At 45.5% G+C, this 27,569-nt stretch overlaps 1 protein-coding gene across 2 annotated transcripts; it reads left to right on the top strand.

Moving 5' to 3' along the window:
- Positions 1-2,641: 2,641 nt before the first annotated feature.
- SLC30A4 (solute carrier family 30 member 4) lies at positions 2,642-27,566 on the top strand. 2 transcript variants are annotated; one of them, XM_032233425.1, is made up of 8 exons: positions 2,642-3,233; positions 5,113-5,662; positions 9,676-9,822; positions 13,791-13,944; positions 16,381-16,594; positions 21,135-21,240; positions 23,947-24,081; positions 26,423-27,566. In XM_032233425.1, the coding sequence occupies exons 2-8, from the start codon at positions 5,281-5,283 to the stop codon at positions 26,569-26,571; spliced, it is 1,287 nt and encodes a 428-aa protein (XP_032089316.1). In that variant the 5' UTR covers positions 2,642-3,233; positions 5,113-5,280; the 3' UTR covers positions 26,572-27,566. The 2 variants fall into 2 exon arrangements, with proteins under 2 accessions (XP_032089316.1, XP_032089317.1); XM_032233426.1 differs by lacking the exon at positions 2,642-3,233 and adding an exon at positions 3,252-4,174.
- The last annotated feature ends 3 nt before the right edge of the window (positions 27,567-27,569 follow it).

Here is a 27,569-nt window from a genome sequence, read left to right as displayed (position 1 = left end):
GTCTGAAATGGTGTAGGGTTTCCTGTCTAAGCAGGGGGTTGGACTAGAAGACCTTCGAGGTCCCTTCCAACTCTGCTATTCTAATATCCTAAGGCTGAAAGGTAGAGCCGGTTTCATGAGTTTTTCATGAGATTTTGCCATCCCTGCAGGGAGGAACAAAACCCCCAGGCTTGATTCAATTTACCATCCCTGAGGGGAGGAAAAAACCTGCCCCCAGGCCTGACACCCTATTGCTTAAGGATGCAATATTAAAAATGGAGGGCTTTCCTATTGTAAGCTTAGATAAAGAAGACCAGGGTCATTATTTGTGAATTATCTTTTAATGTGGAGATGTGATGACTCAACAGTTAAAGACCCAGGGTTTGTCAGCTACAAAGTTGACAACCTGGGTTTGAGTCCTGAACGACGGGTGACCTTATATTTTTTGCTCCAGCTCCTATCCTCCTAGCAGTTTGAAAGTATGTGAATGTGAGTAGATAAATAGGTACCACTTCTGTTAGAAAGTAACTGTGTTCCATGCATCTTTGACGTATAGTTATGCTGGCCACTTGCCTAAAGAAATTGTCTTCAGACAATGCTGGCTCCGTGATCTAGAAACAAAGATGAGCCTAGGGTGTGACATGACTGACAGAGAAGTCTTTTATCTTTTAAAAAAATCTTTTAATGGGTCCATTGAATTCAGCATTCCTTAAACAGGAATACTGTTGGGGTTTGAGGGAGTTATTTCATTGCTTTCATATCAAAGAAAGAGGGGGGAAGAGAAAAACTAAAAAACCAATAAGGGAACAAAATAAATGGTTAATCTGCTTTTTGAGATGCGGTTTTCCAATTGTCTCTAAAAGGTTGCAAAATTTGCACTTTCACTGATGGCTTAAAGAAACCACATGGAAGGACTTTTTATTTTATTTTGTCTAACTGCAAGATAACACAGTGGCAAAAGCGTTCAGAAAACATGGTTATCTGGTGTTACAAACCTAAGGGAAAGTTGCTGGAGCATTTGCAAGAGGGTTATTGACCTTGCTTTTCTTGAGCAATTACTGTATTGGGTGTTTTGTTAAATCTAACATTTAAAACACTTCCACAGGTCCCACAATCCTTCTTCCTTTGCAAACATTTCGCAGCTAAGCAGGGAGTCAATCAAACCTTAATTTCTAAGGGAGACTCATTTCTATCACATTTCATTGGGGGCGAAACCAGCAGACACGTCTCAAACCCTGCCTGCAGTTCCTAACTATTGGATTTGCGCAACTCCCCCCCTCCCCTACTTCTTAAGTTATGGTTACAGACCACAATTGCTCGATCCAGACAGCACATTAAATCGAACTCAAACCAATTACAGGTAGTCCTCAGCTTGAGGCCAGCCTTTTTCTGTTGCTAATCCAAGATGGTTAAGTGACGCACCCTTGATTTTACGAGGGTTTTGGGGCTTTTTTTGTGGCCAGGGTTCAGCAAACTGCTCCAGTTGTTAAGCGAATCAGCTGGTTGCTAAGTGAATCCAGCTTCCCCCATTGACTTCACTTGTTGGGAGCCAACTGATAAGGTTGTGATGGTGATCACATGACCCTGGGATGCTGCCACTGTTGTAAATACAGACCAGTTGCCAAGAGCCCAGATTTGGTTGTCTATGGGGTATGTGTGAAAGGGTACTGGGACTTTCAGAAGTGTGAAGACCAGTCATAATTCACTTTTTTTCCACTGCTGTTGTAGCTACTACAGCCACTAAACCAATAGTTGTAAACCGAGGACTACCCATATAACAGATTAACAGAGTTGGAAGGGACCTTGTTAGGTCATCCAGCCCAACCCCATTTGCATGGCGCAATCTGATATCAGGTTACAGGAGAGAGTCACCACCAGCCAGCTGCCATTCCGAAGGATACAAAGAGGTTGCCACAGAGGTGGCGCAGTGGGTAGAGTGCAGTACTGCAGGCCACTTCAGCTGACTGTTATCTGCAGTTCAGCGGTTCTAATCTCACGGGCTCAAGGTTGACTCAGCCTTCCATCCTTCCGAGGTGGGTGAAATGAGGACCCAGACTGTGAGGGCGATATGCTGACTCTGTAAACCGCTTAGAGAGGGCTGAAAGCCCTATGAAGCGGTATATAAGTCTAACTGCTACTTCAGACAGCCACTCAGTGAAAGATTGTAAGCTGAGAACTACCCATATAACAGATTAACAGAGTTGGAAGGGGTCTTGTTAGATCATCTAGTCCAACCTCACTTGGCACAACCTGATATGAGGCTACCCCCAGCAAGATGCCATTCCCAATTATAAAAAACGCAACACACAAACACACACATTCCCATTTTTGCATGGGAAGCCACCCCTAATTCCCCTCCCCGCCTACAGCTTCCACCCTGCACCGCTTCCACGCGCACGCTTAACCCTTTCGGCGCCCCCCCCCCCTTGCCTGCAGCTCCTTCCCGAGGGGGCTGGCGCGATGTCAGAGGATCGGCGCACGTGGGAAGAGGCGGGGGAGGGGAGGGGCGGCTCTCCCCCTCCACCCCCTTGAAAAAACGCCGGGCGGGAGGGCTGCCTCCTCTCCAGCTGGCCCATCCCGGGGGTGGGGGGAGCGGGCGGGCGGATCTTTTCGGGTGGGGAGGAAGAGGCTTCGCCTTTGCAAAGGAACCAAGGAAGAGGCGGAGAGGCATTTCTCCCCCCACAAAATGAAGACGAGGCTGCCAGGCTGGCATTAAAAGGAAGCAGCCAGAAGAAGCAGGATTCATTCCTTATTATTATTATTATTATTATTATTATTATTATTATTATTATTATTATTATTATTATTATTATTATTATTATTTTTCTCCACCTCTTCCACCCGGGCCTCGCTTGGTTGTGTCTCTCGGGGTGTGTGCGTGCATGCGTGTGCAGCGATCCACGCGTGCTTGTGGGCGAGCAAGCCTGAAGCCTTGGGCGTCTTTTGCCTTGCACCCAGGCTTAGGATGGAGCGAGCCCGCAGCCCTCGGCGGCCAAGGACTGCGTGAATGAATGACTATTCAGGCATGCCTCTTCTTCGCCAGCAGCCCACACCCTCTCTGGCTAATCTCCGGGCAGCAGCCTGGCTCTGCCCCAGCGCCACTCGTCGCTTCTCGGCGCTGGAGGAAAGCGCAGGAATTCCTGGCCCTGCGCTTCCCCGCCGCCGACTCCAGGAGGAGGAGGAGGAAGAGGAGGAGATGGCCCTGGAGGCACGGAGCTCTTCCCCGCGGCGGGCACCTCCTTCTCCGCTTGCAGGTAGAGCAAGGTCGGCGGGCTTCCCCCCCCACCCCCACTTCCCGGCTCTTCCCAAACCCCGGGAGCCGGTCGAGAGGCCCCCACCCGGTTCTCCCCAAGCCCCGGGAGCTCATTGAGGGACTCCCATTTCCACTTCCACCCGATAATCTCCAAGCCCCAGGAGCACGTCCAGGGGCTCCCACTCCCACCCGATTGCCCCCTAGCCCCCCCCCCGGGAGCAGTCCAGGGGCTCCCACTCCCACCCGATTCTCCCCAAGCCCCCCCCACCGGGAGCAGTCCAGGGGCTCCCACTCCCACTTCCATCCAATTGCCCGGTAGAATGTCCAGGGGCTCCCACTCCCACCCGATTGTCCCCTAGCCCACCCACCCCCGGGAGCAGTCCAGGGGCTCCCACTCCCACCCGATTCTCTTCACCCCGCCTCCAGGGAGCACGTCCAGAGGGCTCCCACTCCCACCCGATTCTCCCCAAGCCCCCCCCACCGGGAGCAGTCCAGGGGCTCCCACTCCCACTTCCATCCAATTGCCCGGTAGAATGTCCAGGGGCTCCCACTCCCACCCGATTGTCCCCTAGCCCACCCACCCCCGGGAGCAGTCCAGGGGCTCCCACTCCCACCCGATTCTCTTCACCCCGCCTCCAGGGAGCACGTCCAGAGGGCTCCCACTCCCACCCGATTCTCCCCAAGCCCCCCCCACCGGGAGCAGTCCAGGGGCTCCCACTCCCACTTCCATCCAATTGCCCGGTAGAATGTCCAGGGGCTCCCACTCCCACCCGATTGTCCCCTAGCCCACCCACCCCCGGGAGCAGTCCAGGGGCTCCCACTCCCACCCGATTCTCTTCACCCCGCCTCCAGGGAGCACGTCCAGAGGGCTCCCACTCCCACCTGATTCTCTCCAAGCCCCGGGAGTCCGTCGAGGGGCGTTTTCTGGAGCTCCGCGCCCGGGTGAGTTATTCTTAGCCAGCTTGACGGTGGGAGTCGTCCAACCTGCCTGGTTAGAATGCCCAGAGTTTGAAACATCAAGGCGTGATACCCGTCCTGGTTGCCCCACATCTACTGCTGCCTGCCTTCCAGAGGCATCGGACAGACCGCCGGCCTTATCCCCCCCCCCCTCCCAGCTCCCCCAAACACCCTCGGGGCAACAATTGGGTCAAACGCGCTGGGGCAAGTTCATTGCTGGGCATCGCTCAAGCCTTCCATCCTTCCGAGGTCTGTAAAAGCGAGGAACCAGGTTGTTGGGGGAGATGGGATGCCTTTGTGAAGGGCTTGGAGAGGGCGCTGTGAAGCGGTATATAAGTCTGTAGCTATTGCTTCCTGGCTGCAATAGGACCCAGATTGTTGGGGGGGGGGGGCAGTAGGCTGACTCTGTAAACAGCTTAGAGGGGGCTGTAAAGCAGTGTCAAGCTGTATATAAGTCTAAGGGCTATTGCTAATCTATCACCCACATAGGTATTGGGGTACCTTTCTATTTTTTTAAAATAATTTTTATTAAATGTTTTGATCTTTAAAAACAATAGGAAAGACACAGCAAAGGAAAAAAAAACAATAAGACAAAACAAAACACAGAACATACACAACAATGTACAGTAATTTTACAGCTTTCTATATCGGCTTTCCTTAGCTTTTATAGTTCTTCCCTTCTGCGTTGCCTTCCTCTCACTATAACCTTGTCCTATAATGTAACAAACATAATATTAACACTTATAATAGTATTCCTTATTTATATCTCCATATAGTTGTATAGTTGTATTGACGTACCTTTCTAGATTTTGTGATGTGTCGGATTGGGGAGGGACATCCTCACCTTGGCGTGGCTGGGGGCTTGGGTGGAGGGCCAAAACTTCCCATTGACTTCCTAACATGCCTCTCCTTGCCTTTCCCAGTTTTAATTCCTCAATGAAACTGCCCTGGTTGGACGCTTCCGCCTAGAAGAGAACACAGGTGGGCGAACACAGCCAAGGCATGGCAGAGATATAGTTGCCCCGAGGCAGACAGCCCGGCCCTCGGTACCAGGGGCATCCAGCTGTGTTTCTAGAACCCGACCGCCTGCAATGGCTGGCCCCAGCATCTGGAATCGCCTCAAGTCGGTCCTGAGGAAGAACAATGATTCCTTGTTTCTGAACGACTGCAGTGCCTTTGATTTTTCGGACGAGATTGGGGAGGAAGACTTTCCCCGCTTCAAGAAACTTCAAGTGGTGGTTTCGGACGATGCAGCCGGCCCGTCGGCCAACGGGGCCTACGTGGGGCCTCACTCCGATGATGAGTCCTTGCTGGACAGGGACATCGCGTTGCGAAGTGCTGCAGTCGGACCCCTGACGGACCCTTGCAACCACTGTACCCAGCGAAGGGAACTGTCAAAGCAGAAGAAGGTCAAGAGGCGGCTGGCTTTAGCTGCCATTCTGTACCTTCTCTTTATGACGGGAGAGCTCGTAGGTAAGAGTGCCCTGCAGGCACGGGACTGGGGGTGGGTAGGTGGGAATGGGGTGGAAGGAGGTTGTTTTGTAAGGCAGGGGGTTCCGTGGAAGAGCTGTTTAGTTATTTTCTCGGGCAGGAGGATCAGGGCCACTGTGAAATTGGCAAGCTGGCATTGCAACAGGACAGTGGATTTAGAGAATGTCTTAAGTAAGCAAAAACTTCCCGCAGCAAAAGAGAGGCTGTTTTTTGATCCGTCATTGTGTGGAGTAGTTCAACTGAATAATGTGGCCTTTGACTACCCACGTTCTCCTACCCAGTGTAATCCCAGTACGTAGCTTGGTCTTGACAGTTTCCGAATTGAGATACCCCCAAGGTTGTGTTCCTATCTTACGCTAACTCCTGATTGGTTTTTCATTTACTAACTAAGCCTGCAAATCAGCTGGAGTTACACAACAGAAGCTCATTAAAAAACGTTGAGCAAGTAAGCCACGTTGATGATTTAGTTTCAGTACAATAGAAAGGTGGTTTCTAATATTATATATAGTCTAGAGGAGATTACCGAATCCTGGATCCAGGTTTCTTGCGTCTGGCCTTTCAGTAGATGGAATTACAGCCCCAAAAGAGGAGGAATTTTGTGGTGCCTTTTCTGATTAGCACTTAAAAAAAAATAAGCCTTAGAAAAAAGAGAAGCTTGTGGTTTTAATAAAACTTGTTGGTTGAAGAAGATGCTATCGGCTCATACTGATTTTTGCTACCGTAAGCTAACAGCTGTTCTCCTAACAAAGGGCCATATGGGATGCTCGAGACCTGGATAGACCAGATTTGATTTCATGCCATCCATTTTTTTAAAATTACAAATCATTAATAAATAGACTTTCAGACAGATACTTCATCAGCTTTCCATTTGCTATTAAAAATTGCTTCCGGAGGTTGCGCCCTGGTTTTCGTGAGCAGTATGTCCTTATTTGACCGTATCCCTCCAGTCAAGAAAGTTGTCCAGTAACCAGGTTAACTAAAATAGACTGAAGCCTTCTTGTATGTTTGGTGCAGTAAAAATGGTTCAATGCAAGGAATCAAGGATGGATTAACTCGATGAACTTTCTGAGGCCCGCTGAGAACCATTTCGGACTGCTTCACCTTCACAACTGTGTCTCCCCTTGCTTCTCCCCCCCCCTCACAATCCCTGTTTGTTTTCTCTTGTTCTGACTGAGGCTTCCCAAGAACCTGAAGCAAACTCCTTGTCCCGACAAACATTATTAATTTACTGTGAATTCTGCTCATTCAGCAAAGTCTTTCAAGGGAGGATTTACAGTCACAGACCTTATCTGGCTTGGAGAGCTGCCAGGCCGATATATGCAAAACTTGGCAAGGAGTCTCGGAGAGTCACAAACCAATTAAGCAAAGTAATTGTCTCCTGCAAACTCCACTCCCCTTTCGCTCCTCTTTTATTTCCTCTGGGAGGGGCCATTCATCGCCCACCTGTGGCCTTATTCCCAAGTTGACCCCTGTTCTTTAGCTGTTCCTTTCGTCTGACAACTCTGCGCATGCGCACACTGGGAACAGGCTCCAGCTGGTCGTCTACCCCACTGATGTCTGACTCCAAAGGCAGCTGATAACTGTCAGACGGCCCTGGCCCCCTTTCTGCCTCCGACACGGAGCCCTCATCAGAGCCTTCCCCAGACTCCAGGACTGGCCCATGTCCCTCCCCAACCTCCTCACTGTCCGAATCTGCTGCCAGCTCTGCTGGCGGGCCACAACATCACACTTTGCCTCTCCTGAGATTCTTCTGAAGGTCTGCTTTCCATGACGTGGACTCTTGTCCTTCATGGTTCATTGAAGGTTGCTGTGAGGCATCAAACCCGTTATTGGGGGGGTGGGGGTGGGACGAGACAGACAGACGTTCACAAGCCTCTTTTGTGCTTTTAGAGAGAGGCAGCAGCCAGGCAAGCCTTTCTACAAACCCAAATCTAAGACCCGCCAGATGGTATAAGTTGTTGTTCTCAAAATCTGTACCACCGCAGATCGGTGTGTTCCGTTTGTGCCCCAAGAATGCAAATTGCCCAGTTAACTTCTGCTTCTCCTTCCCCGGTTTCAGGCCTCCTTTAATCACAGAAAGAGGATGTGCCTATTAAATAATCCTACACACCACATCATCTTGCGCGCGGCTGGTGTGAGAGGTTGAGCTTTGAGGAAAATAAATCATTTAATTTATCAAAGGTTCTCTGTTCCACCTTTCGTGGATCGGGCTGGACTGCTTTGCTTACTTTAGAGCAATTCTGAAAAAGTTAGAGGCCCCTGTCTCTTGACCCCCCATGCCTGCCAAATTGAGGCGGTGTCTTAAAAGTACTATTTTTTTAAAAAAAATTTTTTTTGTAAGTTGAAACAGAAAAGAAAAAAAAAAGAAAGGCGGGGGGGCTAAGTTTATTTTAAATCCTTCCTGCGAATGAAACGTGCCCAGGAATTAAAACCTGTAGCTAGAGCCATTTAATTACAGGATATAAATCTTCTGGAAATTGCTAGTTTAAAGACCAGTTCTGAATTCTCAATGTTTAAAGAATCGAGTCCTTTGAGGGACATTGGTGCTTTTTCAGAAATAAGTTATGAAATATACTGAGCAGTATGGTGATTGCTACCTAGGGTGATTTCCTGCTGAGGATATTAAAACGTGGTTTATAACAGTCAAAAATATATATGATTGGAGCTATTGTGATCGTTGTCCATTCCTCACTCTCCAATGTGTATGTTATAATATAATCTGTGGTTGTGTGGCAATGATCTGTTGCACAATCGATGTTTTGGAAGATTGGAATATGCGGAGAGACCTGGCCCATAGAATCGCCCAGATGTGAATACAACTGAATGGAAAACATCATTGTTGTGGCCCACCAGGGGTCAGCAAAACTGGCAGCACATTCGGACAGTGAGGAGGTTGGGGAGGAACATGGGCCAGTCCTGGAGTCTGGGGAAGGCTCTGATGAGGGCTCTGCATCAGAGGCAGAGAGGGGGCCAGAGCCGTCTGACAGTTATCAGCTGCCTTCAGAGCCAGACATCAGTGAGGCAGACAAACAGCTGGAGCCTGTTCCCAGGGTGCGCATGTGCAGAGTTGCCCGACAAAGGGAACGGCTAAAGAACAGGGGTCGACTTGGGAGTAAGGCCACAGGACGATGAATAGTCCCTCTCAGAGGAAATAACAGAGGAGCAAAAAGGGGAGTGGAGTTTGCAGGAGACAATTAGTTCGCTTAATTGGTTCGTGACTCTCCAAGACTCCTTGCCAAACTTTTGCAGATATGAGCCTAGTAGCTCTCCAAGCCAGATAAGGTCTGTGACTGTAAATCCTCCCTCGAAAGACTTTGCTGGATGTGAATGAGCAGAATTCACAGTCAATTAATAAAAGGGGTTTTTAGCGGGACCAGGAGTTTGCTTCATGCTCTCGGGAAGCCTCAGTCAGAACAATCATCACCATCAGATGTTTTGGGAAGGTGTGATTCCCCCCTCCCCCCAGTTTACCATTTTATTGAGTTAGAAAACATTGTAAAATATAAAATACAAAAGTAAATAGAAAAGCAGTGGGGAGGAAAAAGGATGAGAAGTGAGGAAGGATAAGAAAAAAAGAAAGAAAAAGAAGCATTGACTTCCGAGTCTTTCTCTTACAGTAAAATAAGACATTGACATCAAATGACAACTTTTGGCTTTTTCATATGAACCAGCCATTTCTGTAAAGATCTATCAATCTACTCCAGTGGTTCCCAAACTTGGCAACTTTAAGACTTGTGGACTTCAACTCCCAGAATTCTGGAGCTGGCTGGAGAATTCTGGAAGTTGAAGTCCACAAGTCTTAAAGTTGCCAAGTTTGGGAACCACTGATCTACTCGGTAAAACCCCAAATCAAAGTTTCATTCTTTTCCACTTCAAGCACAGAAGCTGATGCAACTCCTTGCTTGAATATATGTGGGGTTTTGTGTGTGTGTGTGTGTAGGTAATACGTCAATATATCTAACGTTTCTTTCCTCCTTTTAAACTTCTCTATTAAGGTGGATACGTTGCCAACAGCCTAGCTATCATGACGGATGCGCTGCACATGTTGACGGATCTCAGCAGCATTATTTTGACTCTTCTTGCTTTGTGGCTCTCTGCGAAAGCGCCCACGAAAAAATTCACCTTTGGATTCCATCGATTAGGTAGGAGGCTTTTTTAATTATCCCGCTGTCCCCCGCCTGTGCCGGTTGGCAGTGAAAGTTTCTTCCGTTTATTTTCTCCGATTGGGTTGCCCTCCATCTGCATCAAGCTGCAGTTCCCAATTGCCCTGCCAGAGTTGATGTGATCTAACAAGATGCCAGGGTAAAACAGCTGTTTATTTTGATAAGAAAGTGGTAGATGGATAGCATTTAGACTTACATACTGCTTTACAGTGCTTTTACAACCCTCTCTAAGCGGTTTTACAGAGTCAGCCTCTTGCCTCCAACAATCGGTCCTCATTTGACCCACCTTGGAAAGATGGAAGGCTGAATCAACCTTGAGCCTGGTGAGATTCGAACTGCCAAATTGCAGGCAGGCAGCAGAAGTAGCCTACAGTACTGCACTCTAACCACTGCGCCACCGAGGCTAACAATATCGTATCTCTATAAAAAATGGTAATTTGCGAGATCCCTTTTGAGCTGTTGACTTAAGGATTCGGCACAGGCGGAGACAGCTGGGGGAAAAAATAACCATATTCACTGATTCCGGTATGTTTATGCCTGTTCTGTGTACTTCCTTGTAACTCTTCAGCATAAGTAAACATCTTGGGTATATCTCTTTGCAGCCCAGAGAGATTTATTGTGATGTCAGTTTCTGTAGGCAGATCTTTCACCATGAGGTATGATTCAGGTGCTAGTAGCTACTCCAGTTTGGTATTTGTTTACCCAAGAATCAGCCTTCCAGGAACCAAGAGAAGTAATGTTGAAATGTTGAAGATATGCAGTACATGTAGATCCTCATAATGGTTAATGATGCCTTGGGTCTCATGCTGTGGATCATATGTATGTTTCATTTGAAAGCCTCTCTTTCCCGCCCACAATTCGGAGAATATGATTTTAGATACAGAGAGTTTCTGTTGTTTATTTTTGATTGGTCTTCCAATTCTGATCCAAATTGCATCTGATTGAAAGGAAAACTAGCCCTATGTTTGAAATGCTGGTTAAGTAACTTGCGTTTGCAGGGTGGAATCCTATCATAGCAATAGCAACAGCACTTAGACTTATATACCGCTTCACAGTGCTTTACAGCCCTCTCTAAGCGGTTTACAGAGTCAGCTTATGGGCTGCAAATGAAGCTCACAAAAGGAAAAGATCTTGTCTCTTGCTGCACTGTCGGTGTTGGGATGTCCCACCTCCTGTCAGACAGCTGGTTTTCAGGTCTCTGTTGCACAAGCGCACATTCAAACATGCAAGTATGTCCATGAATGCGTGCATACCTTTCAGTTTGGGCCTGTGCGCCCGTGACTACTATACCAACAAATAATAACTTTTTTGGGGAAAAAAAACAAATAATAACTTTACTTTAACCCATATATTTCAGTGGGACTAACATCTCCCAAAATCCGTACCGAAGGATTGAACAGCGCGGTGTCCACAACATGTTTTAGATTTCTAGTCCCACCAGACACAGTCAGAATGGATAAAGGGATGGTTGGAATCGCAGTCTAAAATAGTTCGAAAAAACCTGCCCGTTCCCTATCTGTTCGTCCTGTCCCAGGGGATGAATGAACAGATGGGATGTTCTTGGATTAGGGTTCGCCTAGGGAAAAAACCCTCATCGGTCTTTACAAGAAGTTTCTAAAAATACAGTCACACTAGTCTTAGAAGGGGAAGTCATTGCACCAAGGAGAAAGAAGAGAAATATTTTTTCAATTAGATGTGCTGGTTTGATTTTGCTCCTTCAGGCCTCTGCTAGGTGAGTTTCCGCTCACATGATTCAATCCACTGTTTGTAGCCCTGATGGCATGCGTGCCAGAAGTGGCACGCAGAGCCCTCTCTATGTGCACATGTGCCATCGCCAGCTGCTCTTCTGGTTTCAGACACGCACATACGCACCAGCCAGCTAGCCTTTGCAGGTGCCGGAGCACCAGAAAATGGCCTGAAAAAAACCAGCCAAAACTGTTCCCCAAAACAGGCTGTTTTTCCAGGCGTTTTTCAGGCCAGTTTCAGGCCGGTTTTCAGAGCACCCAAAAACGGCCAGAACATGGCCCAAATGGTCTTTGGGTACATGCACACTGGTCTTCAGGTTTCTGACACTCTAGCGCACACATGCAGGAACATTCATATTAGGCACTTTGCACCGAAAAGGTTCGCCATCACTGGTTTATAAGGATTCTGTTTTCTAAAGCTGTCGTTAGATTTTTTTCTGTGACCTGACAAAAGCGCGAACGTCAAAAGCGTGCCGACAAAACCGCGGCGCTAAAACCGCGATGTCAAAAGCGCGCCAACAACAGTGCGCCGACAGAAGCGCGATTTAAGTTAAGGTAAGGTTTAGGTTTAGAGTTAGGTTTAGGGTTAGGGTTAGGTTTAGGGTTAGGTTTAGGGTTAGGTTTAGGTTACAGCGCGCTTCTGTCGGCGCGCTGTTGGCGCGCTTCAGCGCTCATTCGTCTGCGCGGTTTTGTCGGCGCGGTTTTGTCACCGTGGTTTAGTCAGCCACGCTTTTGTCGTTCGCGCATTTGTGGTGGAACCTTTTTTTCAGCATCCTCACCCCCCCTCCCTTCTTTAACGTCCTGTAGGAGGTGCGCATTGAAACTCAAGCGCTGGGGTGTGCATCCGCATGCCTTTGCAAACAGCTTTTAGCTCCGGGTGGGCTTGTGTTTCAGTCATAAGGATGTTCATTCAAGAAAATTAAGAACTCTTGAAAGAAAAGTTGCGCAGCTGCCAAAGCTGTGTGTTGTCGGAGATCCAGGACGGCCTCCTGTTCTACAGTAAAGTACAGTGCGGCTTTAATACGTGAATTGATGGGGTCGTTATCATAGGGGAGAGGGAAACCTCTCAATCGTAGAGTTGAAAACCTGGCAGGCCGAGTTTGTGAAATGCGACTCTGCTAAAAACAGACTTTGTACCTCTTCTCTTCCCTTCGTTTCAATGCCTTTGCTCGCTATGAAAATTGGAATTATGCTTTATTTTTTTTAATAGAGGGTTTCCTATTGTATGCAGTTCTAAATAACCCTCTCAGACCTGATTCTTTGAAACGATCCAAAAAGCTACGATAACGACACTTGTTGATAATGCACCCCTGGTTAACCAACGTGGCAGAGTTCTAGTGTGGTTACAGTGGGACACACACCAGAGTGTGTGTGTTATGCTGATTAATAACATCCCCATAGCAAACAGAACTCCGAAGCAGGTAGATTCCTTAAAGAATAGTTTTATTTGGATACATCATGTAGGCACGAACTGGTGAAAACTGACTCTAACGGTAAAAGTTTCCCCCCTCTTCCCAAACAATTAGTCACATGGTCCAATCAAAGTGCTGTCCGGTTGCTTGGTAACTTCACTCCTCCTCTCTCCAGCCACCTGTTCAAATGTCCTTGGTTCCTAGAGGAAACTATTTTGTTTTGGGTACAATCCCCACCCCACCCCAAGCTACCTCTACTCCCCGGCCTCTGTAACCCTCATCTCCATTGTGGCAACACTGAAGCCTCAAAGGTGGCCTCAGTCCGGCCAGCTTCAGAGTTGACAGTTACCATATTTTTCAGAGTATAAGACGCATCTTTTTCCCTCAAAAAAGAGGCTGAAAATCTGGGTGTGTCTTATACACTGAATACAGCATATTTTGCCTCCTGAAACCCCGGCCCCTTCACCAAAATGGCCATGCAGAGCCTTTAGGAGCCTTACAGAGTGCTCCTGGGGACTGGGGAGGGGCAGAAATGAGCAAAAAAGGGTCGTTTTTTTGCTCAATTCTCCCCCCCGCCTCCCAGGAACACTCTATAAGCCTCCTAAGGGCTATTCATGCTGTTTTTAAAAACAAAAACGGACCTGTTTTCGCGAAAAACAATTTGCCTCTTCAAAACCTTGGTGCGTCTTATACTCCGGTGCGTCTTATACTCCAAAAAATACGGTAGGTTGAGAGGATGTACTTGGGCTTCCTTTTTCAATTGTTGGTGTTTTATTTTCTTTTCTCCCAGAGGTTTTATCTGCCATCTTCAGTGTTCTGTTGATTTACATCCTGATGGTTTTCCTCTTATACGAGGCTGTTCAGCGAACAATCCACATGGACTACGAGATTAATGGAGATGTAATGCTCATCACTGCAGCTGTTGGGGTCGCAGTAAACCTCATGTAAGTTATCGTTTTCCTTCCATTTAAGATTGATAGTCTATTGATCTTGATCTGGCCAGTAAATGCTCAGATCCATCCAGTTGCCCGCGAATCTAACCTGAATTGTGTTTAATAAAGGGAAGTCTGGATTGTGTTTAATAAAGGGAAGTCTGTTGATCATGATGGCATCTCGTAGCCGTAGGGTTGGCTAAGATTTTGTATCCTAAATTCTGATTACAGATTAACATAGTTGGAAGGGATCTTGTAGGTCATCTAGTCCAACCCCCTGCCCAAGCAGGGGACCCTAAACAAGACATTTTGCCTGGCTAATCAATTGCACCTGAGTAGCAAAATTGATCGAGCCAAGAATTCCTCAAAAAGATACAGGACCTTCCATGGATTAATTTCTTTTATTGAATAACAGAACTCAATCATACAAAGTTATAAAAAATATTTAAATAAACTCAGTTTCTTGAATTTACAGATTAGATGCAGATTAACAGAGTTGACAGGGAGCTTGTAGGTCATCTAGTCCACCCCCCTGCCCAAGCAGAAAGAAAGGATTTGGAAAGCAGACGGCTTTACCAAGGAGAGGATCAAGTTTGTTTTTTTCTTGCTGCTTCGTTTAGATCAAAGCATACTTGAATAATGGGGCATAAGGAGGACGAGGGGATTTCTGTCCCGCTATTCTTCTTGGCAAGCATAGGGATGGATTTCTTTTTCTCCTTGAACATGGGCAGCAGGCCAGGCCCAGCAGATAAGCAGGAAGAGTGAAATATAATAGAGCAAAAGTAACTCTGGAGAAACGATGTTCAGATAGGCTGTCTGGCCCAGCAGATATATATATATAAAGCACTGCTGATTCCCATTAGTTCCCGCGAACAAGTAACTGATATTTTTCAGACTTCTGGGCTGAAAACTAGGATCCATTTTGTATTTTTTAAAAATTGCTTCAGAGCTTTAAGGTAAAGGTTCCCCTTGCACATATGTGCTACTCGTTCCCGACTCTAGGGGGTGGTGCTCATCTCCTTTTCAAACCCGAAGATCCAGCTCTGTCCGAAGACGTCTCCATGGTCATGTGGCCGGCATGACTAAATGCCGAAGGTGCATGGAACGCTGTTCCCTTCCCACCAAAGGTGATTCCTATTTTTCTACTTGCATTTTTACCTGCTTTCGAACTGCTAGGTTGGCAGAAGCTGGGACAAGTAACGGGAGCTCACTCCATTACACGGCGCTCGGGATTCAAACCGCCGAACTGCCGACCTTTCAGATTGACAAGCTCAGCGCTTTAGCCACAGAGCCACCGCATCAGAGCCTTATAGGGGCACAAATCTCACATCTGTTGACAAATCCAGTGACTCTCCTGGGGTTCAAGGAGTCACTGTAGAAAGAATTGTGCTGTGTGTTGTGCCTGTGTGATTAAGAAGCTTGAGTCATTGATCTGAAGGTTGGCAGTTCAACACCCAAGCACTGCGTGACGGGGGTGGTGGTGGTCCCCTTCTAGCCTGAACTCCTGGCAACCTAGCAGTTTGAAAGCATGCAAATGCGAGTAAATAAATAGGTACCACTTTGGTGGGAAAGTAACAGCGTTCCGTGCAACGTTGGTATATATAGCCATTCTGGCCACATGACCACAGAAACATTTTTGGACAACTCTGGCTTCCTCGGATAATAAACGAAAGCACCCTCTAGAGCAGGAGTCACCAACCTTTCGGACCTCAGAGACCACTAAATTCATAATTTTAAATCCCGCGGACCACTAATATGAACTAATGATTCCAGGCACTTAGCTTGGCCTCCTGTTAACAGAGAGAAACGCCCGGGGTTAACCGTAGGTTTGCTGTCCATTGCAGCTAGGCATCTCAAATACGGCCAAGAATGAATGTTTGTCTTGTAACCAGCCCGGATGCTAGATCGGCCCCCTGCAAACTCCTTCTCTCAGGGAACTTGGCCAAAGATTCATGCACTGCTCACTGAAGCAGTTGGACTCCCAGGGAGGGAGGGAGGAAGGGAGGGAGGGAGGGAAGGGCCGCTGGAGGTATTAAACAGGTAGCCAAGCTAAGTGCCTGAAGGACCCCATCCTTTCAGCGAGCAGGAGTAATTGTTTTGGCGGGTCAAATCTGGCCCGGGGCTGTAGTTTGAGGATCCCGGATTTAGTGCAATATAAAAAATGCTAATATTTTTCTGCAGACCACCAAAATTTTCTCACGGACTACCAGTTGGTGACTGATGCTCTAGAGTTCCACACGACTGGATAGTTACCTTATGTACTGGTTAAGTTACCTTTAATGTACCAAAAATGCCACTTTGGCTTTGATTGTGATGCACTGCATAGCCTTACTTAAAAAAATAATAATCAAAATTCTATAACTTATTTTGTTTCATTGGCATTTCCAAAGTAAAGCTGCCCTTTCCCTGTTTTAAAGGATTTTTCTTCTCCTCTCCTTGTCATTTCAGAATGGGCTTTTTGCTGAGCCAGTCTGGTCACCTCCACTCCCATTCGCACGCGCCTTCATCAGTTCCTCCCTCCGGCTCTTCCGCTGCAGCCCCTGGGCATTCTCACAGTCACGGCCATGGCAGCTTGGCTGTGAGAGCGGCCTTCGTCCACGCCCTGGGAGACTTGGTCCAAAGTATTGGCGTGCTTGTCGCTGCGTACATCATTCGATTTAAGGTGGGCAGGGTTTCTCCGCTTAGACCTGGGGGGGGGGTCTCTCTGATCTAGGGTTCTTCGGCCGTGGGATGTTGAAACGGGTTTATTCATGTAAAAATGTTCCAACCCATAGAGAAGAATGAGTCGGGATTGAAATAGTATAGTACAGCCTTTATTGCAGTGGTGAAATTCAATTTTCTTTACTACTGGTTTTGTGGGCGTGGCTTGGTGGGCGTGGCAGGGGAAGGATACTGCAAAATCCCCATTCCCTCCCCACTCCTCGGGGAAGGATATTGCAAAATCTCCATTTCCTCCCCACTCTGGGGCCAGCCTGATATGGTATTTGCTAGTTCTCTGAACAACTCAAAATTTCCGCTACCGGTTCTCCGGAACCTGTCAGAACCTGCTGGATTTCACCCCTGCTTTATTGTCATTGTACATCATGTATACAACGAAATTGGTTTTAGCCTCCTTGGTGCAATCCATGACAAAAAATACAAACAACATAAATAGTATAAAGAATAATCCCTATGCAAGTAATTAGGGGAAAAAGAAAGAAAAAATAGTCATATGTTTCCGCGTGTGCGTGGAGTGATTGTGGTTGTGCTTAAAAGTCTGACAGCCCAAGGATAAAAACTATTTTTAAATCTATTTGTTCAGCTGTCTACACTTCAATGTCTTCTACCTGATGGTAGAAGTGCGAAGAGACACTGACCAGGGTGTGAATCATCTCTGAGTATCTTCCTTACTCTGCTAAAGCAGCGGGATCTGGCGATCTCATCCAGTGGTGTTAGAGGGCAACCAATAGTTTCTTAGAAGGGACGCTCCTTGGCTAAGCTGCTGAGCTTGTCGATCAGAAAGGCCGGCAATTAGGTGGTTCGAATCCCTAGCGCCGCATAACAGAGTGAGCTCCCGTTACTTGTCCCAGCTTCTGCCAAAAATGCAGTTCGAAAGCACATAAAAATGCAAGTAGAAAAAATAGGAACCACCTTTGGTGGGAAGATAACAGTGTTCCGTGTGCCTTTGGTGCTGAGTCATGCCGGCCACATGATCACGGAGACGTCTTCGGACAGCGCTGGCTCTTCGGCTTTGAAACGGAGATGAGCACCGCCCCCTAGAGTCAGGAACAATTGGCACACGTGTGTGAGGGGAATCTTTACCTTTAATGGTTTCTTATGCCAAATTGATCACTCTCTGTAGTGAAATGAGGGGTCTCTGAGCTTGACTGTTTTCTTGCAGACGTTTCATTGCCAAGGTAAGTAACATCATCAGGGCTAGTAGGCAGGGGCCACTAGAATACAAAACGAGAGAAAACCCCACTCCCTACTACCCCTGATCCTATTTGGCAACGTAATGCCTGCAAGAAAACAACCAAGCTCAGAGAGCACCAAGGACTCCACATCTTACCCAGACCTTCCATTTTCCTTTGAATGCGCCAACTTCTGATTTTTTCAGCATAGGAAACAAAATGTTCTTTTTTGGTGAGGTGGAAAGTCCTTGAAGAACCAATCTGTTTCAGGAGATGTAGTATCTGCTCAGATAGGAACTGAGCTGAAATGGCTGGGTTTTTTTTTGTAAACAATTCAACAGTATTTTACTTGCTTTTAAATTTCTATAAAGGGAGAGTGTTTTTGAAAAGGCAGATTTTCTTCGAAGAGAAACTTATCAGAATCTGACCACATGTGTCGTATGACGCATTGCTGGAATTGATAACTGCTGAGTTTCAGTGATGTATCTATATAAGTCCTCCTTTTTTAGGGGGAGAATAGCTAATTCTCAGAACGATGATAAAGACTTAGTGGGGACTAAAAACAATCGACAGTTGAATTTTATCTACTGTTTTGTTAAAGAGGCAGGTTTCCTGCTCCCTTTATCATAAACATGCCCCAAAAAACGAACCAGATGTATTTATGCCATAAAATTGCCTATATTTACTTGCCACATTTTAAACTAACACTATTTGTTGGAATTCTTGTGCTGGAATTCTTAACCTTCCTTCTAATAAATATTACAAAAGCAGGGCTTTTGGAGACTTGTTTGCTACTAATTAAGAGGAGGAGGGTTTGAGATAATTGGAAAAAAATAGTGTATTTTCTGCTTTGGCCCCAGCTCAGTGAGACATTTTCTGAGATAGATAGGTAGGTAGGTAGATAGGTAGGTAGGTAGGTAGGTAGGTAGGTAGGTAGGTAGGTAGGTAGATAGATAGATAGATAGATAGATAGATAGATAGATAGATAGATAGATAGATAGATAGATAGATAGATAGATAGATGATAGATAGATTAGATAGATAGATAGATAGATAGATAGATAGATAGATGGATGGATGGATAGATAGATGATAGATAGATGATAGATAGATAGATAGATAGATAGATAGATAGATAGATGATAGATAGATAGATAGATAGATAGATAGATAGATAGCCGCCCATGTGACCGGATATGAAGATGCCGATGACACTTGTCAGAACCACCTTAAATTACCTCATACACAGCACTGGCATGCATAAGAATATGATGTAAACTTGTTTTTTAAAAGGCATCTTTGGTTTGCGTTAAAACAACTTCAACACACACAATGTTCTGATTGCACCACAAACGCAGTAGTCATCCTTACCTTTCACAGAGGCACTGAGTTTTATAAATATGAGCATGATAGTGTAGAATAATCACATCCAAGGACCAGTGGTGGGTTTCAAAAATTTTTTGAACCTCTTCTGTAGGTGTGGCCTGCTTTCCGGGTCCACTGGTGGAACCTCTTCTAACCGGTTCGGTAGATTTGACGAACTGGTTCTCCCGAATAGGTGCGAACTGGTAGGAACCCACCTCTGCTCACCCTATTCCTAAGAGATCAGTAGGGGTGTGCATAAGCACACCAGCGTGCCTATTGTCCCTGTCCTACTGTCCCCATTTATTTGTACCCATTTCCTGTGTCCTTATTCACGTCTAAACTTTCCTGTTATCTTGTACATGAGTGACAAACTAAATAAATAAATAAATTTTCTATATTTTACTTAACTTCTTTCACTATTAATTCTTATGTCTATTCTCTGACCATCGGTAAAATGATTCCCAATTTGTATAATAATCAGTTTGTTCTTTCTCTTTGATAGCGAGTATTAATCTATTCATTTCTGCACATTCTAACACAGTGTTTCTCAACCTTGGTGACTTTAAGTCCTGTGGACTTCATAGCTGGCTGGGGAATTCTGGGAGTTAAAGTCCACAGGACTTAAAGTCACCAAGGTTGAGAAACACTGTTCTAACATGTGGGTGTTTCTGTATAGCCAGACCGCACTGTGCTTACTCCGCCCCATTTGCAAAAACATTCAGTACAGTACAAAGGTTAACTGTCTTTCAAACTGCCTATCCATCCAAGCCCTGCAGTCAAGGATGATTCATTAAGGTAGTTAAATAAATCAGTATTTTTTTAAAAATCTGGACAGTTCAGTGATCTTCTGTAGCTGATTCCACGCTCCCACCCACCCCCCAAGGCATTTAATATCCTGCATACAAAATGGCCTTTGTTCCCCAGTTGTATGTTCCTTTTCTTATCGCTCGTGGTCCAAATTATAGTTGCAAAGAAGTTGCGTTAAAGAATATTATTCATGGGAAAGTTTGGGAAGACTCGGCCCTGTTGTTCAGTTGTAAATAAAAGAGAGTTGGCCAGTATCTTCTTAACAAGGAAAGTGTTACTTATCTGTGGGAAAAAGCACATACGAATTAGCCCTCTTCCGTAAGACTGGTTCTTGTAAGTACAGCTTATTGACCTAAGCGGTGTGGAGAAACTGCAGTTTGCAAACACATATTGTATATTGTCAGAGTTGGTTGCAAAAATCAAATCCGGAAAGCACACACAGGTAACTTGATTCAGCAGGATTCATTAACTTCTCTTTATATATAATACAATGCATCGGTAAACATACAATACCAACAGCTGGTTCACTGGAAGAGGAGAGAATGGTTTCAGTTCAGAGTTCAGAGCTTAATACATTTGTTCTCTTGCACAGACTCAGAGCTACATAGGTAAGCCACGCCCAGGCTCTGAGCCATCTGGCATAGCTCTCAGTCACCAAATAGTTTCCATTGGCTGATCCAGTTGCCATGCCTATACATTGGCTGACCTTGTTACCATGTCCTGCCAGTTTATGAATAGTCTGACATATACCCCCCAAATTTACCCCAAAAGAACTCTGGGTGTTTTCAACTGTTGTAAAAAAACAACAATGAAGTCACTCGATTTAATGAAAAATTGAATGGATGGGGTAGGAATCGAATAACTATGGCGGTTGTATTGATTTGGCCCCGATTCTTACATTCTTAAAATATTGACTGATGGAATTCTTCCACACCCCCATTTCTAAGCCTTCAAAATATTTATAGCCAGGGACTTTGTGTTGTTGTTAATTTGTCTGTATCCCCCCTTCCCTGGTTTTGAGTTGTGAGCCGCCCTGAGTCCCCCTTCGGGGGAAAAGGGCAGCATATAAATGAAATAAACAAACAAATGAAATAAACAAACAAACTTTTTGTTATAAGGTTTCAATCTTTTTCGTTTCAGCCAGAATACAAGATTGCTGATCCTATATGTACCTACGTATTTTCAGTTCTTGTGGCTTTCACAACCTTTCGGATTATACGGGACACCGGAATAATTGTACTTGAAGGTAAGAGCTGTTAAAAACAGCCGGCGACCGGGAAGAGGGAGAATTCAGAGGGCTTTAAAAAAAATGATACACACACACTTAGTTGTGTATAAATTTTCATCATTAACTTGATGGGTTAGATTAGAACAGTGTTTCTCAACCTTGGTGACTTTAAGTCCTGTGGACTTCAACTCCCAGAATCCCCCAGCCAGCTCTCGCTGGCTGGGGAATTCTGGGAGTTGAAGTCCATAGGACTTAAAGTCGCCAAGGTTGAGAAACACTGGATTAGAAAGACATTTTGCTACCAAGTGTCGCTTGCTACCAACTATAGGGATTTAATGACCACAATTGAGCCCCAAATTTCTGTCCCTAAGTGAGACACTTGCTAAATGAGTTTCTTCCCACGGTTAGTCAGTGAATCTGAGTGAAACTGCAGTTGTCCAGTGAGTAGCACAGTTATTAAGTGGATCTGGCCTCCCCATTGACTTTGTTTGTCAGAAAGTGGCCAAAGGGAATCACGTGACCTCGGGACACTGCAACCGTCCTAAATATGAGTCAAGAGCCAGTTGTCTGAATGTTGATTATGTGACCAGGGAGATGCTGCAAAGGTCATGTGAGAAACAGCCAATAATTTTTTTCAGGGCCGTTGTAACTTTGAACGATCACTAAATAAACTGCTATAATTCGAGGATGACCTCTATCAAGTGGTTAAAAAAGGGCCGCAGATACTCTGCATCTGAAACTGTGATCATGGCTGACTCTCAACCTAACTTTATTCGGCATCAGCAGCTTCCAGAACAAGCCTCGATGATGTCAGAATAACAATGCACATCTTACGATGTCATCGTGTGGATGACCTGATCATACCGTTGCGTTGTGACTTTTAATACAAATATTTCAGCTTAGAATCAAAATCAGAATAGAGCTGGAAGAGACCTTGGAAGTCTTCTAGTCCAGCTCCTGCCCAAGCAGGAGACCCTAAAAACTGTGCCAAAACTGTGAGTGTGCGCGCTGTCGTGCGTCCGTACATGCCCACCCACCTGCGCATGCACCAGCGACCTACCCACCTGCGCATGCAACCACCAAGGGGGGAGATTTTCATCCTCCAGAGGCTTTCCTGAAGCCTGGGGAGGGCAAAAAAGGCCCAACAGCCCAATTGGAAGTTCAGGAACGAACTTCCGGTTGTCCTGTTTTTCGCCCACTCTAGGCTCTGGAGTCTTTCCTGAAGCCTGGGGAGGGCAAAAAAGGCCCAGTGGCCCAACTGGAAGTTCGGGAACGAACTTCCAGTTGTCCTGTTGTCCTGTTTTTCGCCCTCTCTAGACTCCGGAGTCTTTCCTAAAGCCTGGGGCGGGTGAAAACAGACTCCCCCTGCCCTCCGGAAGCCCAAAAATCAGCTAGCCAGTCTGAACATGTGCGCCGGAGCTGAGGGCTACAAAGGCTGCTGTGCCGGCAAATGTGGCTCCGTGTGCCACTTGTGGCACATATGCCATAGTTCGCCATCACGGCCCTATACCATTTCAGACAAGTGACTGTCCATCTCTTCTTAAAAATCTTCAGTGATGGAGCGCCCACCACTTCTGGTGGCAAGCTGTTCCACTGGTTAAAATGTCCTCGCTGTTGAGAAGTTTCTCCTTAATTCCAGGTTGCTCCTCTTCTTGATTCGTTTCCATCCATTATTTCTTGTCTTGCCTCCTGGTGCTGTGTAAAATAAATTGAACCCTCCTCTTTGTAGCAGTTCTCAAGTGAGTTTGTATACAGAAATAGCAGAAGTCTGAATAACAATGCACATCTTATGATATCATCATGTGGATGATTTGATTATACAGTTGCGTTGTGACATTTAATGCAAACATTTTCGTTCAGAATCAGAATCAGAATAGAGCTGGAAGGGACCTTGAAGGTCTTCTAGTCCAACCCTCTGCTCAAGCAGGAGACCCTACGCCATTTCAGATTGATGGCTGTCCAGGCTTTTCTTAAAAACCTCCAGTACCTACAACTTCTGGAGTCAAACCGTTCTATTGATTAATTCTCCTTAATTCCAGGTTGCTTCTCTCCTTGATTAATTTTTCATTCATTGTTTCTTGTCTTGCCCTCTGTTGCAGTTGTTGTTTTTTTTATGTTGATCTATCAACCAGGGGTGGGTTTCTCGCCCCATTCCAACTGGTTCGGTTGGAACGGGGCCGGCGGCGTCCTCGTGCACGCGTGCAGTGCACGCATGCGTACTAGCGTCTGCGCGACGCTCCAGCTGCTCCTGGAGGATCGTGCAGGCGCTGTATGCATTCTGCGCATGCGTGGAAGCGCAGAACTCGTCAAAACCAGGTAAGGACCGCGGGCGGGCGCGCCCTTCGCCGTTCCCGGAAGTTACTTACTTCTGGGTTCGCTGACCAACCGGTTCGCAGGGACCACCGCGAACCAGTTGAAACCCACCCCTGCTATCAACATAGAAAAGATAGTTTGATTTGTTTCATACAATACACCGGCAGTCCTTGGCGGATGATCACAATTGAGACCGTAATTTCCATGAATTACTTTCCATGATTAAGCAAGGCTGAAACAAGTGTGTACGAGGACAAGTACTCCAAAACTCCGCTCTTTTGAGCAAATACTCAAAAACAACTGTTATATTATTTTTATCGTTTTTATAGAATTGTTCATGTATGGCATATATTTTTTCAATCTAAATGCAAAAAAAAATAATCTGTTCCTGATTCTTTGTTTCGTTTGCAGGAGTTCCAAGACATTTAAATGTGGACCTTATTAAAGAAGAGTTGATGAAAATGGAAGACGTGTTTTCAGTGGAAAACCTGTACATCTGGTCTCTAACGTCAGGAAAAACAATTGCTATCGCCCATCTACAATTAGGTAAAACTAGCTGCTATGAAACTATGTGATCGGGCTTGATAAATCGACACTTACAACTTGAAAATTAATAAGTAGTTACAATCGGCCTCTCCTCTTCTTTCCCTCAGGCTTGCTCCACAGAGGCCTCTCCTATCTTATTCCCTTCTCTCCCTCAGGCTGGCCCCACTGATCCTCTCCTACCCCCTTCTCTCCGTCACGTTTGCCCCACAGAAACCTCTCCTCTTCTTTCCCTCAGGCTCACTCACAGACGCCTCTCCTCTCCACTCCCCCTTCTCTTCCTCAGGCTTGTCCCACAGAAACCTCTCCTCTTCTTTCCCTCAGGCTCACTCACAGACGCCTCTCCTCTCCTCTCCACCTTCTCTCCCTCAGGCTTGCCCCACAGAAACCTCTCCTCTTCTTTCCCTCAGACTCACCCACAGGTGCCTCTCCTCTCCACTCCCCCTTCTCTCCCTCAGGCTGGCCCCACAGAAGCCTCTCCTATCTTTTCCATTTCTCTCCCTCAATCTAACTCCTTAGCATCAGAGCATTTTTCAGATGGGGAGGGGGAGTAGAATGTCTAAACTCCCAGTCTTCAGGCCAGATGAGTCATGTGCTGGCCATGCCCACACCCAAGTGGCAGTTGGAACAGAGTTCCAATAATATAATAATATACTAATGATCTGATGGTCATTTCGAAAAATACACGCCAAATTTCAAGTTTGTAGGCTTCAAGGTTCTGGAGATTTCGTGATGATGCGTGAATGGTATTTTGCTTTTATATATATAGAGATGTTGATCCATTGCTTCTAAAATACTTGCTTCAGGCAGTACCTAGTTATGAGATACTATTTGTAAAGTAAAATAAGAGATAACTGCTTTAATCGAAAGCTCTCCATCAAAAATCACAAAACAGGCAAAGGATGGGAAGAGATAAATTAATTGATCATCCCAGGTCAAAAACTAATTTTTAAACAAACATTTAGATTGAATTGTATTTTTTGCCCCCCACTAGGGTTTTGAGATGAAGATTTAGCAATTCATCATGGGTCAGAGTGACACCCATGGACAAGATGATGTTTGTTTGTGTAGGAGGTTGGCCTGTCAATTGATCATTGATTGGCAGTGATTGATGGCTTGACAGTGATTGGGCCTTGCCCAAGTTCTCGGTCGCTTGATGGAACTGACAGGTTGAAAGGAAGTCCTCTTCTAGTAAGAATGCAGAGCTAAAAGGAGCTTCCTTGTGAACAATCCTTCCATCTTTGGCTTTGTGAAAGTTCTTCAAGCTACTAGTTGCTAGTATATCACAACAAGCCCCATAGAGAAGGCATCTACAGGAGAAATGTTTCAAGAATATTTCCATTTTTCCCATTGTTCTCAAGAACAGGAGAGAGAGCAATAGGAGAGCATTAATTTTGTACATGAAAAGCTTTCAACAGGTTCATTAAATAGAGGAAATCCAAGGTAGAAACCCTAAAATCAACTGCCGAGACAATCCTACCGGACAAATCAATAAACCGTTGGAAATTTGCTTGTGTAGTCCCAACAGATCAGCCCACCAGGGACTCCTCAGGTTTGCTTATAACAACAATCAATTCTCATTTAAGCTGCTTCCCTCAGTCTCAAGCATTTGTCAAGATAATGGCAGAGCTATTAAGGCATATAATGCATGCATACATATCTATATCTATATCTCTATATCTACTGTAGATATCTATCTATCATCTATCTATCTATATCTATCTATCTATCTATCTATCTATCTATCTATCTATCTATCTATCTATCTATCTATCTATCTATCTATCTATCTATCTATCTATCTTGCTGTGTGTGTGTGTGTGTGTGTGTCTGTTTTCTCCAGCATAACTCTGGAAAGCCTCAAGCAATTTCAACCAAACTTGGTACACAGATGACTTACTCTTTGGAAACAAATATTGTGGTAATAAGAGCCCCTAAACACCCCTCAGGGTGTGTGTTCTGTTAAGATACAGCCTGTTGTGCCTTAAAATGGCTTCTACCATACTGCCTTAAAATGGCTTCTACTGTACAGCACTGTGGAGTTGCCATGTATGTATGTATATATGTGTGTGTATGTATGTATGTGTATGTATGTATGTATGTGTATGTATGTATGTGTATGTATGTATGTGTATGTATGTGTGTGTTATTTTTATGTCACAACTCCTGATATGCCCAAATATGGGATGAAGCATACTGCTTCCTTTCTCTGTCTATTGGCTCATCCCAAGAGACCATCCAGACAGAAAGCCATTATATTTACTGTTGCCTTTGTTACATTTGCAATATATATATACAGTTGTTCTTATTTTTGTTTTTGTTTTGTGGCTTTCTTGTCTTTCAGTTCCTGGTAGCTCACCCAAGTGGGAGGAGGTCCAGTCCAAGGCTAGAAAATTGCTGATGACTACCTTTGGCGTCTATCAATGCTCCATCCAGCTCCAAAGCTACAGGCGAGAGGAGAACAAGCCCTGTGCCAATTGTCAGAGTGCCTAACTTTTTTTTCCAACCTCCGGGAAGACGCGCTGCCTTATCCTTTTTAATCTTGCAGCCAAAGGGCCACAAAGCAATAAGCGTAAGATACGAAAGGGGACGGAGCGGTTTGCACTCCGACCCGTAACATCTGCATTTGGTGCAGTGTCAGCGAGGGGAGCTGTCGGGGGTCCGCTTCGGCACGGCTCTTTTCACTAGGAAAAACTTCCGATCCTTCCGTCCACCATTCATTTCCGTTCGGGGGTTTCCCTCGCCAATATAATATTTCCAATAAGTTGTTTGCGCGTCCGTTGATGGTTGAACGGGCTCCTCGTTGAACGCAGCTTCCCGCATTGCCGTTTTCTTCACTTTCCTGACTGACGCTCCGGAAGGAGCATCAGGAAATTGATCTACTTGAGTTTTCAACAGAATTTCTTTTTTTAAAAAAGCCGATCATGTTCACAATTTGTAAAGTTAATGATCCCTGAATTGGTTACCTTAGGTATTCCCCCCCCCTTTTCCCCTTTTCCAGGTTTTTAATTCCTTATCTTTTAAAAAAAATGCTGCAGGGATAACAGATTTTTTTTTAAAAAAAAAATAAGTTGTCTCTTAATACAAACTTGAATTGGTATTGGCTTTTACGTGTAACCAGTTTTTGGACATTTAGCTTTAAGTAGTACTTTCCGTGGTAGAAGGATTTTATCCAGGATGATCCACCACTTGTTTAACTGAAGACTTCGGGGCAGGACCCACCTGTGTTTGGACAAAAATATTGATCGACTTTCATATGCTTTGATATCGGTCCTGTATTGTAGAAGTGTATATTTAATTCCTTCAAGTTTAGGTGACTGATTTTGAAAGCCTTCCTACCAGTCGTCCTGAGTATCTCAAGTAATGTGTCGCCTGCTTCAAAAGGCTATTTGATTAACCCGAATCTTAATTCTACTAAATAAATGTGCTGTAGAAACTTCTTTGCGACTGATTTGCTTTGCTGGAAGAGAAAGGGCTCGTAGAAAATTCAA

This window comes from Thamnophis elegans, chromosome 16, assembly GCF_009769535.1.
Source record: "Thamnophis elegans isolate rThaEle1 chromosome 16, rThaEle1.pri, whole genome shotgun sequence".
NCBI lineage: Eukaryota > Metazoa > Chordata > Lepidosauria > Squamata > Colubridae > Thamnophis > Thamnophis elegans.
This window is presented reverse-complemented; position numbering and strand designations above follow the sequence as displayed.

Coding starts and splice junctions, on each gene's coding strand:
- SLC30A4 (XM_032233425.1), top strand. CDS start 5,281: ATGGCTGGCCCCAGCATCTGGAATCGCCTCAAGTCGGTCCTGAGGAAG. Junction 5,663..9,675: donor TATGACGGGAGAGCTCGTAG/GTAAGAGTGCCC, acceptor TTCTCTATTAAG/GTGGATACGTTGCCAACAGC. Junction 13,945..16,380: donor GGGGTCGCAGTAAACCTCAT/GTAAGTTATCGT, acceptor TTGTCATTTCAG/AATGGGCTTTTTGCTGAGCC.